General features: G+C 38.9%; 3 protein-coding genes across 5 annotated transcripts in view; 1 reads left to right on the forward strand and 2 right to left on the reverse strand.

Moving 5' to 3' along the window:
- The window catches only part of LOC106296207 (sugar transporter ERD6-like 12), a 7,495-nt gene extending 4,477 nt beyond the window's left edge, over positions 1-3,018 (reverse strand). Inside the window, exon 1 of the mRNA XM_013732289.1 lies at positions 2,666-3,018. Coding sequence (XP_013587743.1) covers positions 2,666-2,794 — 129 coding nt within the window. The 5' untranslated portion in view covers positions 2,795-3,018. The remainder of the gene's footprint in view (positions 1-2,665) is intronic.
- Positions 3,019-4,400: 1,382 nt separating this feature from the next.
- On the forward strand, positions 4,401-6,276 carry LOC106295354. Of its 2 annotated transcripts, none has more exons than XM_013731231.1 (2): positions 4,401-4,625; positions 4,704-6,276. In XM_013731231.1, exon 2 carries the CDS (start codon positions 4,749-4,751, stop codon positions 6,141-6,143), a length of 1,395 nt encoding a protein of 464 aa, XP_013586685.1. In that variant the 5' UTR covers positions 4,401-4,625; positions 4,704-4,748; the 3' UTR covers positions 6,144-6,276. The 2 variants fall into 2 exon arrangements, with proteins under 2 accessions (XP_013586685.1, XP_013586684.1); XM_013731230.1 differs by having other exon boundaries at positions 4,708-6,276.
- LOC106295352 (protein ALWAYS EARLY 2-like) overlaps positions 6,273-11,963 on the reverse strand; it is a 6,204-nt gene continuing 513 nt past the window's right edge. Inside the window, exons 2-19 of one of the 2 annotated variants that reach the window (XM_013731228.1) lie at positions 11,217-11,332; positions 11,033-11,131; positions 10,882-10,947; positions 10,728-10,805; positions 10,321-10,498; positions 9,981-10,240; positions 9,601-9,886; positions 9,413-9,484; positions 9,040-9,302; positions 8,892-8,948; positions 8,376-8,717; positions 8,116-8,294; positions 7,756-8,032; positions 7,502-7,675; positions 7,280-7,423; positions 7,140-7,217; positions 6,779-7,057; positions 6,273-6,646 (exon numbers count right to left, since the gene is read on the reverse strand). In XM_013731228.1, coding sequence (XP_013586682.1) covers positions 6,482-6,646; positions 6,779-7,057; positions 7,140-7,217; positions 7,280-7,423; positions 7,502-7,675; positions 7,756-8,032; positions 8,116-8,294; positions 8,376-8,717; positions 8,892-8,948; positions 9,040-9,302; positions 9,413-9,484; positions 9,601-9,886; positions 9,981-10,240; positions 10,321-10,498; positions 10,728-10,805; positions 10,882-10,947; positions 11,033-11,131; positions 11,217-11,318 — 3,099 coding nt within the window. In that variant the 5' untranslated portion in view covers positions 11,319-11,332 and the 3' untranslated portion in view covers positions 6,273-6,481. Of the gene's footprint in view, positions 6,647-6,778; positions 7,058-7,139; positions 7,218-7,279; positions 7,424-7,501; positions 7,676-7,755; positions 8,033-8,115; positions 8,295-8,375; positions 8,718-8,891; positions 8,949-9,039; positions 9,303-9,412; positions 9,485-9,600; positions 9,887-9,980; positions 10,241-10,320; positions 10,499-10,727; positions 10,806-10,881; positions 10,948-11,032; positions 11,132-11,216; positions 11,333-11,963 lie in introns of those variants that run through there. The other variant, XM_013731229.1, reaches the window with a different exon arrangement.

Genomic DNA, 11,963 nt, shown 5'->3' on the forward strand with positions numbered 1-11,963 from the left:
GATCTCTGTCTATTCCCCTGAAGAGCTTATCATTGCGAGCCTTCCATATATACCATATTATCCAGGGATAAGGATCTCTGTCTTGGTCTAATGTTATGATATTCTTTTTCCTCCAGAATAGATAGTCTATGTCTGTATAGACACTTGACGCTGGAAATATGCCTGGGCTTGTAGGAGTTGTCGATAAAGACCATGCTTGCAGAGCAGGAGGGCATTCAAATATATCATGAGTTACAGATTCTTCTGCCTCCCCTCACCTCGGGCAGTAGTTATCACACCGCATATTTCTTCTTACTAAATTTCTCGTTACTGCCACCTGACCCGTTATCACTTGCCATATTAAATGACATATCTTCCTAGGCGCTTTCAACTTCCAAGCAAAGGCTTGAAGTTTAGTGATACTTGGTTCCAGTATCAGCTTTTCCTCATCTAGCTTCAGCAGATTTTGAGCAACTCAATATCCAGACTTAACTGTGTATTGTCCATTACTCGTGTATTCCCAGCAAAAAGAATCCTGACGATGAGTAGAGCTTATGGCCATACTGCGAATAAGTGGTATATCACCAGGATGGACATAGTTCTCTAACGTCCCTTCCTCCCATTCCTTCGAGTCCTGGTTAATGAGATCACTAACTCTCATGTTCGGGTTCATCACAGGCGCTACAGGTATAGCTGGTCTAGCAGGTCTTGTTGGGATCCATGGATCCTCCCACACCCTAACTTCATAGCCAGAATGAATCTTCTGTCTGATCCCCAGGAATAGTAGTTTCCGTGAGGCGGAGATGCTTGTCCACACATATGATGGACTGCTTGAAGAGACTGCTCGCAATGGCGAGGTCATCCTATAATATCTACCCTTCAACACTCTGGCAACGAGTGAATCAGGGTACTGTATCAATCTCCATAATTTTTTTGCCAGTAATGCTAAATTGAACTCGTGAATCAATCTGAACCCAATTCCTCCTTCCTCTTTTGGTAAACACACCTTTTCCCATTTCGCCCAGTGTATGCCTCTTTTTGGGGGATTCGAACTCCACCAAAATTGTGCAATGGCACTAGCGAGGTTCTCACAAATCTCTAATGGAAGCAAAAATGTCGACATGACGTATGTCGGGAGAGCGAGTAGAATGGACTTGATCATTACCTCCTTCCCCCCCTTTTGAGAGCCATCTACCAGTCCACCCGTTTACTCTGCGCATCAAGTTGTCCTTGAGAAATGCAAAAAGTTTACATTTGGATCTACTGATATCCTCTGAAATTCCCAAGTACTTCCCCATCCCACCATCATTATGAATTCCAAGTACAACTTTGATCTATTGCCTAGTAGCTGCATTAATCCTTTTACCAACGAGTAACGAGGATTTGTCGAAATTAATACATTGTCCAGATGTTTTACCATATGTCATGACTGCTTTCATTACTTCTTCACATTCACGGGGCTCCGCCTTACAGAAGAAAAGGCTATCATCAGCAAAGAGAATGTGGGATACCGAAGGACATGCGCGTGTGACGCGCATCCCCGTTATCTTCCCTTGGTTCTCTGCATGATTGAGAAGGCTAACGAGCGCTTCCGTGCACATAATAAAAATGAAAAGAGACAAAGGATCTCCTTGTCGTAGACCTCTACCTGGGACAATGTTCCCTCTTGGTTTACCATTTATAAGAACCTTGTATTTTACCGACGTGATACATCTCATAATCCAAGTGACCCATATTTCAGAAAATCTCATCTTCCGCATCACAGCTTTGATACTAAATATTATAAGCATATATATGTATATATGTATATATGTATATATTGTGACCGTAAATACTAAATATTATAACTTCAATAATTTAATAGATTAAAATTATGGTCTAGAATTGATCCTAATTATTCAGGAGGCTATAAAAAAAATATTAATAAAAGATTATAAATTTGGAGACTTATGTTTAAGTAAATTATTTTTAAAATTTTAGAGATTATAGGTCAATGTTTAACTTGTCTATGCCCAATACTGGATTTGGTGGAGCCACACATAAATAATAAAGTTTGATTGGTTTATTTTGAAAATTCCTTCAACTCCAAAGACTATTAATGAACGGGACGATGGGAGCTGGCATTGGCAAGGCAACCCAAGGTGTCGGTATAAGATAACAAGACAACCACACACACGTAAGATGTTTTTAATTCTCTTTTTGGTTACTTAGCAACGAGTGCTAGACTCTCTGAATTTATATATATTATATCTGTAGATGCTATGATGTAGATTTCTAAACCCTTTTAATTAATTAATATATATATATATATGTTGACAAGAAAAGAAAATATTTATTTATTCACTCTTTCTATTTTGTTATTTTTATAATTTTATTTTCATTTTTACTATATGAATTCACTAATCCAAATAGCAATATTGTTCCCTATCCTACACGGCTGATATACAAGTAAAATAAGTCACGGCTCTAATTGAAACTCGGATTTTTATAACCAAAGTTTGGAGAAACTTTGTTTTTAGTTCTTTTTGCATTAACAAAAAATATACGTACGTCCCTCCACTAACTACGCTAACAGTTGAAAAAGTGACCACGCGGCTAACGCTTTGGTTCTAATAAGAGCTTGCATACATACATATATAGAAAGATAGAGAGATATAGAGATAAATAAAGAGAGATGGGAACATACGGAAACGCCAAAGGTGAAAGAGGCGCAGACAATGATGAAGGTTGAGAAGACAAGAAGCAGAGTTGTTCTTGCCGTCTCTTCCTTATTTGTCAGTAGTAATCCTTTCTCCATATTATTATCTCCCTCCATTTTCTTCACTCAAAACCCTAAAGAACCAGAACAATAGACAAAAATTTCGTGCGGGAGAGAAAAAAAAGAGAGAAAATTTTGAGGAGAGGAATGTGTTCTCTCCTTATCTATATATTGATATAGATAAACTAGCTAATATTGGTTAACCATGGACCAAGATGAATACAAATAGAAATTGTGATGTAGACGTATCTACCAAATATTGTGTCTAGGTTCATGTTCATTGTTTGTATCAACCAATAACGAGCATACAGGTCTACACATTTTTCGGTTATTTTCTGGTCTACGGCTTTGGTTTGTTTTGGCTACAATAACTATTAGCTCATCTAAATATTTGAATAACGTTGTTTTTTGGTGCAAGTGAGTAACGTTGTTCCATAATAGATTGTATCAAGTTGCTAATTTATTGACTACAAGACGAGAAGATATCAACTTGAGATACCGTAAGAGTCGAATAAATCAAATGTTAACAGTTTCGTGAAGAGTAACGTAAAGGAAGAGAAGAACCATCGAGTCACTCAATCTATATATAGTGTTTGAGATACTCACGTAACAAGTACATATATGTGGCGTTTAATTAGTCTTGGACTGAACTTAGCATTTATGGCGTACGTCTCTCCGATCGGTTGGATAGAAGTTAACGCCAAGTTTTTCATTAGTAAAACTTTGACCCTCGTATGTTGAAACGCCAAGTTTTCAATAGCTTGATTCATTGAACGAAGACGCAACACACAACAGGTCTATCAAGAAATGCAATTCAAATCCCACCTAATTATTAAAATTTCTCTCTGTTTCAAAAAAAATGTACATTTTAAAATTTTCACATATATTAAAATATATATTAAATTTTGATTATCAATGTATTTTTTTGCAATTAAATATTTCATACTCCCTCTGTTTCAAAATACTTAATGTTTTGGGTGTATGCACAAAAATTAAGGTATACACTATTTCCTAAAAAGTAACATTGAAAATATAAACCAAAATTAAATCAGTCAATCCTTAAAGATAAATATAAAACATCATTGGTCACACAGTTTTCAATAAAACTAAGATTAATATAAAAATTCAAAACATCATCTATTTTGAAACATCAAAAACTTTCCAAAATATCATCTATTTTGAAACGGATGGAGTATTATTTTTAACCAACATAATTTCAGTTAAACACAATTGTTGTTTTTAAAATTTAAAAATTACCATTAGCTAATATATTGAAAATGTTAAAAAATATATTTTTTTGAAACGATTTTTTTCTTTCTAAAAAACATGGACTTTCCGAAACAGAGAAAATGTTAATTTGGTTCGGTTTCACCAGATTCCTGTCATTCCGGTCAGTTGCAATGGTCGGATCCGGTCAATACCAAAATTTTGCAAATATTATATTCTTATCAGTTAATTAAAAATTCCACGAGATTCGTGTCACTGAAAATAATATTAAAAATTTGATAAAAAAAATACTATTATTAAAAATTTCTTCCAAGAAAATATCAAAAGTGCATACATGTATACATACATAGGCACGTGGGTACACTGTATACTTATAGTTGACTTTTGCACACCGAAGATTAAGGGATTAGGCACGTTAGTGGATCTTGTCCTAAAAAGAACTAGCAGTCAACATTAGTCTTCAGCTTGAAGTATCTCCAGCTCTTTACTTCTCCAAGCAGACACAATAACACTCTTTTCCCCCGCAGCACTCGGATCTCAAATACCGTTTTTAACTTTAGAGGTTGCAAAAGCAAACTCATGAACATCTTCAACTTTTCTTGGAGAAACCAAAGAGGAAAAGGTTTCCATCAAAACATCAAAGAACATCTCTTCTTATCTGGTAATAATGTCTCTCTTCACCTTTCACTTCTGTCTTGGTCTTAGCTTCTGTCTTAGATTTAAATTTCCTCTGTTTTAATCAGGTCAAGATTAGAGCCAACCACTGAAAGAACTTAGTTTTCTTATGGGGAGATCTTGTTTGCCGAGATGGAGAGTAGGAAGACTAATGGCAGGATTACAACTGATCCTAGGGTTAGTAGTGATCACTGTGAGCCTCTCATGTCTCTATAGATTCCATTCCGCTGGTTACTTCTTGCACAACGAAGACATTTGCCGCACCATCTACACAATCAAACAAGTCAACAACAACGAAGGATTCGACCTAAAGGCCCTCCACGACCGCGTCGATGATGTCCTCGAAAAGATGGATAACTTGTACGAAAAGTTAGAGAAGACGGTAAAAGAGATGGAGAAGAGCAAAGAGGGAAGCAAAAGAGAGATCAAGAAGTTTCTTGAAGAAGAAGTAATGAAGCCGTTTTATCACGCTCACATCGGGTTGAGACAAATCCGCTTACCAAACCCTCAAGGAATCAGAAACTCAACGGAGAAAGAAGATCCCTTGATCAACAAGTTTCTCGTCGAGGAGATAAGGAAGTACATAACCCCAAAGGAGAATCATGTTGGGAAGATGAACATGTTTGGAACAGAGAGAGTTTACAACACGATAGGTCACGCATGTGTGTTGATGAAGACGGAGCTAGAGAAGTACATGGACTACGACGTTGGAGCGTATTGTGATGATGATTGGAGCTTAGCACAGAAGCTTATGGTTAACGGGTGTGACCCGTTGCCTAGAAGACGGTGCTTGACAAGAGCTTCAATGACTTACCAGAAGCCTTATCCCATCAACGAGTCGTTATGGAAGCTTCCTGATGATAGAAACGTGAGGTGGGGGAACTACCAGTGCAGGAGCTTTGCGTGCTTGTCAAGTAAAAACCCTAAAAGGGGTTACACCAAATGCACTGGATGTTTTGAGATGGAGAAAGAGATTGGTAAGTGGATCACAAACAGTACTTTGTTAGCTGATTTCAAGATTGATGATGTTTTGAGAGTGAAGCCAGGTGAGATTAGGATTGGTTTGGATGTCGGTGTTGGGACAGGAACATTTGCAGCGAGAATGAGAGAGAATAATGTGACTATTGTCACTACTGCTCTCAACTTGGGAGCTCCTTTCAATGAGATGATTGCGTTGAGAGGTTTGATCCCTTTGTACATCTCTTTGAACCAGAGGCTGCCGTTTTTCGACAATACCATGGATATGATTCATACTGCTGGGTTAATGGATGGTTGGATCGATCTTCTGCTGATGGATTTCGTGTTGTATGATTGGGACAGAGTGCTGAGACCGGGTGGGTTTCTGTGGATTGATAGATTCTTCTGTAAGAAGAAGGATCTTGATGACTACATGTACATGTTCCTGCAGTTTAGGTACAAGAAACACAAGTGGGCTATATCACCTAAGTCAAAGGATGAGGTTTATCTCTCTGCATTGCTTGAGAAACCTCCTCGTGCTATCTAAGCTTATATGTTTGTATCAGACATTCTAAATTCATCTGATTGTCTAATATTTGTTTTAATTTGAAAACAATTACGAGTGTTCCCAGCTCTGTTTGACTTTTATTGAGGATTATCTGACTGTACTTGAAACTGGCGAGAAAGACTTTTATGGAAAATTATAATAAAAACCATAAACATCAGTTGAAGTTACAGAACCAATGGTTCACTACTTAATATACCTCTGGTCAAGCTGTTATCTTGCTCCCATGAACTCATAACACCCTATCATCATCTACTCTTAAGTTAAAAGGAGAATGGACTTTTCTAAAAAGACACTAACCCACATGAGTTGTTGGCCTTTCAACTTGGTACTAGAGAGAGGATTTGAGTCTTGATTCGTCCCATACACATTTGGATTTCTCTGTAGATCGGTAGGTTCTGCGGGCATCGAGGCTGCAAGCTTGTAACTGCCGTGTCTATAAGCTGTGCCACATCAGATGGAGGGTACTGCCTCTCCGTACACATCTGCAAGCCACGAGAAAGCAAAGTTCAATGAAGTACTATGATTATGATGCAGTTTTTGTGATGAGTATTCATTAAGTGCTTCCAGATGATCTCGTTGGGTATGCAAATCCATCCAAGAAAATTTCTGATTACCTGAATCATGAGCCAAGAGGCAACACAGGATGTGACTAGCTCTGAAGGCATTTGAGCCTCGTTTTTCTCTGAACCATCTTGCGAGATGAAATCGTTGTTAGCCACAGGCTTTGATGCGTCTGAGGAGGGAGATGGGTTTTGATGATGCCCTACGCCGCCGTTTGCATGCTCTTCATGTTTGACCACAGAGCTGCGCAACGGCTGATGTTTGCCAACCATGTCCAAGGCTTCTTGAATCATTTTGATGGCATCTTCTCCTTCCTTCACAGATGATGCAGCCTAGAACCGTAGAGTGATACCAACTTAGCAAAACATATGTATGTAAACAAGAGATTATATGAAAGCGGCTATAGATCAATACCTTGATAGCTGCATCCACCATTGCTTGCGCTCTTGTCTTTGAACCCTTGACAATCTCTATCATCTCAGGCTCCATTTCCTGTCAGACAGCACATTTATTAAGCTAGTTCAAGTTAATCAGAAGGCAGAGTAGTGCAATACCTTTTCATCTAAAGCATGCTGTAGTGCAAGTACTCGTTGAATCTCAGCTTCTCGTCCTTTGCTATAATTTATGATACATGGCTGACTAGTCTGATGTGGGCTTGCTAACACTTTACCGTGCAGAATGGGAGCAACCATATCACCCTGTCGAGAAACAATGTGTTATCCACAAGATAGACAGAGCATGTGTGACAAGAACTAGTCAATTCCATCTTCATTTACCTGGTTCAGAGATTGATTCATGGAGAAGTCGACATTCTCAAGTCCGCATGGAGGGAATATAACAGACACACCACTTAGCTGTGCTTCTTTCTTTATGGACAAGCACTTATCAACTTGCCTCCTCAGACCCTCTGGCATGTATTCCAATGGATTTGAAGGCATACAATCAATGTCCTGTTGAAAAAAATGTGACGTTCAAACTACCTGAGACTTTATTTATCTATAAATCAAAATATTTTGGAAAGTGTGATTACCTTAACTAACTCAACGCCCAAGTCGTCAAACAGAACGTTGCATTGGCTATGGTCAACAGTGAGGATTTTCCCATCATGAATCTCTCGTGTTTTGGGATGAATGGCAATGACTCTATTCCCAACTGCTAATGGCCGAGCCAAATCTGTAGGAAGCCCTTCCCTTGCACCTGTTCGAAGCTCTGTGTAATGCTTTCTCACAGACTCACGGTACTGCTTGAGTTTCTCCCTCTCTTCCTGTAAAAATCTTTCAGAGAATCTTCGTGGTCTACCAAGAGAGCTGCACGAGAAAAAAAACGAGCAACCATTTTAAAATCTACGTAACTTCTCTGGAAGCGTTCCTATCTACAAATTTGAGCAAACCTTTTAATGACGCTCCATTCAAGACGAGTAAGTCTAGGAATGTGACCAAGTCCTACGTGATTTAGGTAATCGACAAACTCCATCTTTGCAAACCAGGGATGGTCGATGGCACTATAAAACCATTCGAACATGCACCTTCGACGTGCCAAGGGATGCGAGAGAGAAGTAGAAAGCTTATCCTGAAAATGGAATAAAACAAATATCAGAACAAGATTTTGAATGCGCATAAGAGAAACAAAGTCACAGGCCTACTCCTCCACCTTTAATAACAACTCCTGTTCTGAAAGAGATCTCGAGCTGCGCGAAGCTTTATGAATGGTTTCAGAAGATTTATTATCCCTTTCCTGTAAGCTTTTCTTCAGACTCATCTTACGCCTGTTTGGTGGCTTCTGCGGTATACTGGCTGCACCCGAATCAGAAACTTCTTTAGTTGTTGCCACTTCTACTACATCCATCGCAGATCTTTTCTTATCGCTCGTTGTTGTAGTAGATTCCTCCAACTCCTTGACAGCGTTCAACTGTTTTGACTGAGGGGGGCCTTGACCAGAACGTTTTGTTCTAGGCGAAGACTTCATATTAACGTCTTCTTGAGCCAATTCCTTCTAACACAATAAACCAAATGATATGAGTTACTGTTTTCTTCAGAAGCACAAACTTGATTCAAAGGATAGTAAATCACAGATCAGAGAGTCTAACTATGATTAAAAGTTACAAATGAAGTAATATTAGAAGTCAAGACAGGTTTGAACTAATTCGACTTAACATAGATTATATACCTGCTTGTTTGTGGATTTCTTCCGAGTAGATTCAGCTGGAGTTTCATCCCATAGCTTCTGAAAATTAAAAACACAATTCATATATTTAGCTCCAAGATGCCTAGAAGAAAAGTGAATAGGAAACTGAGAGAACTATCTTCTTGCTAACCTTTGGTTTCCTTTTTCTTCTTGAACTGCCACTAATAGGCTCCGGTTCAAGCTTCTCCGTGGGAACAGCGTTACAATCAGTGGATGGTTGCCTTGAAGATTTTGGTTTTCTACTGTAAGCAGCATTCCCAATAGCAGAAATGGCATGAAGGAGACTATCATCTGGTTCTGAATCTGCTTTTTCCCCATGACTATCATCTGGTGAGCTAGATTTCTCGTCCATGTCGTTTTCTATTCTCTCTTCCTTCAACTGAGCAGAAGATTCTGGACCCAATGCAATATAGTACAATATTATGTCCCGCATACTCATTGAGAAAAAAAGATAAATTTTCAGTTATAATTGGGTGAAATGGTTAAAATTGCACAAAGCTCACCTGATTCCATCAAAGCTCCCGGAAGCAATGAAGCTGACAAATCAGCTAAGGCTTGCAGAGCATCAAATTCATCTTCACAGGAAAAACACATCCCATCATATGTGATGTATAGCACTTAGTTTAAATGAACAATGCATAAAACATAATCAATCAAATCTCACAACAGTAAGATTAATGTTTCTTTATACCTCCGGAAGTAAATTTGTTGTCTTCTTCTTTTGGGCTGCGCGGTGAATATGTCCCTCTTGAGGCTTCAACACCTGCCTTGCGTCTCTTTGATTTAATCCTCCTCCCCTCAGTGGCGCTGCATGCCCCACCGTTGTCATCAGAATCATTACACTCTGCTTCTTCGACATTGACTCTTTTCTTGTAGACCCTTTTAACCTTCCGTGGAGCCTCCATTTCGCCAACTCCTTCCACATCCTCTCTATCAGATTCAAGCTTCTTTTCTCGGCTAGCTTTTCTCGTTCGCGACTGGTCAAAGGACAAAGTTGAGTAGTGTTTTTTTCAGTAAATCAATAAATAAAAGGATAACTGCTGTAAGCTTCTAGGGGGCTAGAGAGTTAACCATTTTCCCCCAGCTCTTTATTGGCGACTTGTCGCTAGGTTCTGTTCTTTTATTTGGTGATTCAGAAACTTGTGGAGACCCTTCCCATCTGGATGCGTCTGTTAATGTCAATTCTAAAAAATGTGCAGCAACATCATCATTAGCATCAAGTCGTTGCTTTCTGGCTCTTTTATTTGGTGGAGTAGCGCCTTCCCCATCATCCCGTGAAGTCTGTACAGGAACCCGAGGTGTGCGTTTGCCAGTGGCACGTCGATGAGTTCCTACATGAATTTCATAATCAAATTTACACATTTCTTGAAACACATACTAGTGATGAGTTAATGCAGCGTAGGAACTTTACCATTAGCTCGTGCTTGTTTCAAAAACTTGAGACATCCATCAGTTGACGCAACGGGATGTTGTTGTCTATCATCTTCCTCTCGAGAATCACTAAGCTGAGGTTTTGCACGTTTGCGCTTTTGCTGTTTCCTCGGTGCTTCTGGAACATCAAGGCCCTCTCCTTCACTGCCACTCCCTTCCTAGAAGAACACCATAAGAATGTGATTACACACCAGTCCACATAAATTTTATTAAATACAAAAACTGACCCAACAGATTGCCACATAGGGTAACACAAAACTCAGGGTTTGTTAGTTTTTTCACTGTCTACTCGCGCAAATTACTGGAGGGGTTATTTCATTTTCTCATGTACATTCACTTCAACGAATGTCATTGTTGTGCCATCCACAGTTAAATAGAATATCTCACCATGACGCTGTAATGATCGGTCATCATAGCAATGAGACCAGCTACAGAGGCAGTTCCTTCCGGAAGAGATAAATAAGCCTGTAAGAGGAAGCTAATCTTATGAATCCAAAGTTATCTAAGTCTAACTGAGATAAAAAGAAGTATTGACTCGTACCTTATTCATGTTAAAAAGGGCTTCCACCATGTCAACAGACCTGCTATTCCGAATTGCAGCAGCCACCTGGACAAAAAAGAATAGTCTTCAGAACTCAGAGACCATTGAAACTCAAATAAACGAAATGTGAGTGGAGGAGTTATAACTTTACCTTTCTCCAGTCCTGCCCGTACTTTCGGTAGTAGTCATAGAAACGCTCGAGCTCTCCTTTGGTCCACTGAGGTCCCAGCTTGTCAGAAAATTTCGTCTTCTACAATGAGCAAAGTTAATAACACATCTGAGTAACAACTAACAAGTCTATCAACATTCAAGAAATGAAGACAAAAAACACTCACACGCTGCTTAGATTTTCTGGAGCTCCCAGCATCTTTTCTCGGCGAAGGTTCATTGGTGAAACGCTTGTTCACACTCCTCGACTTCCTAACCGCCGGTGCCATCTGCAGGTGTTTCTCTGACCAAAAGTATTTTAATTAGTTAGAAACTAATAAGAGTCAATATGCAATTGTTTTTTAAAAAAAAACGACAACTTTAAACTGATAAACAAACTTGGCTTCCTCTAAAGCATAAGCCAAAAATATAGAGACTTAAAAAAAAAAAAATCAAAATTTTAGTTTAAATTTAAAAAAAAAAAATCTATAACTAAATTCTTGGATCATGCGGGAAAGATAATTAGTCTCTGCAGAGTATCGAGAATCGGAAAAATTAACGGAAAATCAGAATCAGATTCAACATTGGGTGTTTCAAAATCAGTAATTAATATTTCATTGTGGCGAGACACGAAAAAAATAAAAATCATTCACAAAGGAGCAAACTTTCGATGATTCCCCGACAAAAAAAAAACTGAAAGTAACTTCAATCGAGTGAACTTAAAAATCCCAGGTGAGGTAAAATGGAACAAGATTCGAAACCCCCCCCCCCCCCCCCCCCCCCCCGCAGTGCATAGCATTTCGTATCATACTTGTTGGACGTTGCATGCTGGTTTAAAGAAAGCTCTTCATGATGACGAATATGAAGAGCTGAAGGAGTCGAAGTTGGGAGTTTTCATCAAGTTCCAAGAGCTGGGATTTGATTGGGCTTCAAGG

The sequence above is a fragment of the Brassica oleracea genome, chromosome C5 (genome assembly GCF_000695525.1).
Source record: "Brassica oleracea var. oleracea cultivar TO1000 chromosome C5, BOL, whole genome shotgun sequence".
Classification (NCBI taxonomy): domain Eukaryota; kingdom Viridiplantae; phylum Streptophyta; class Magnoliopsida; order Brassicales; family Brassicaceae; genus Brassica; species Brassica oleracea.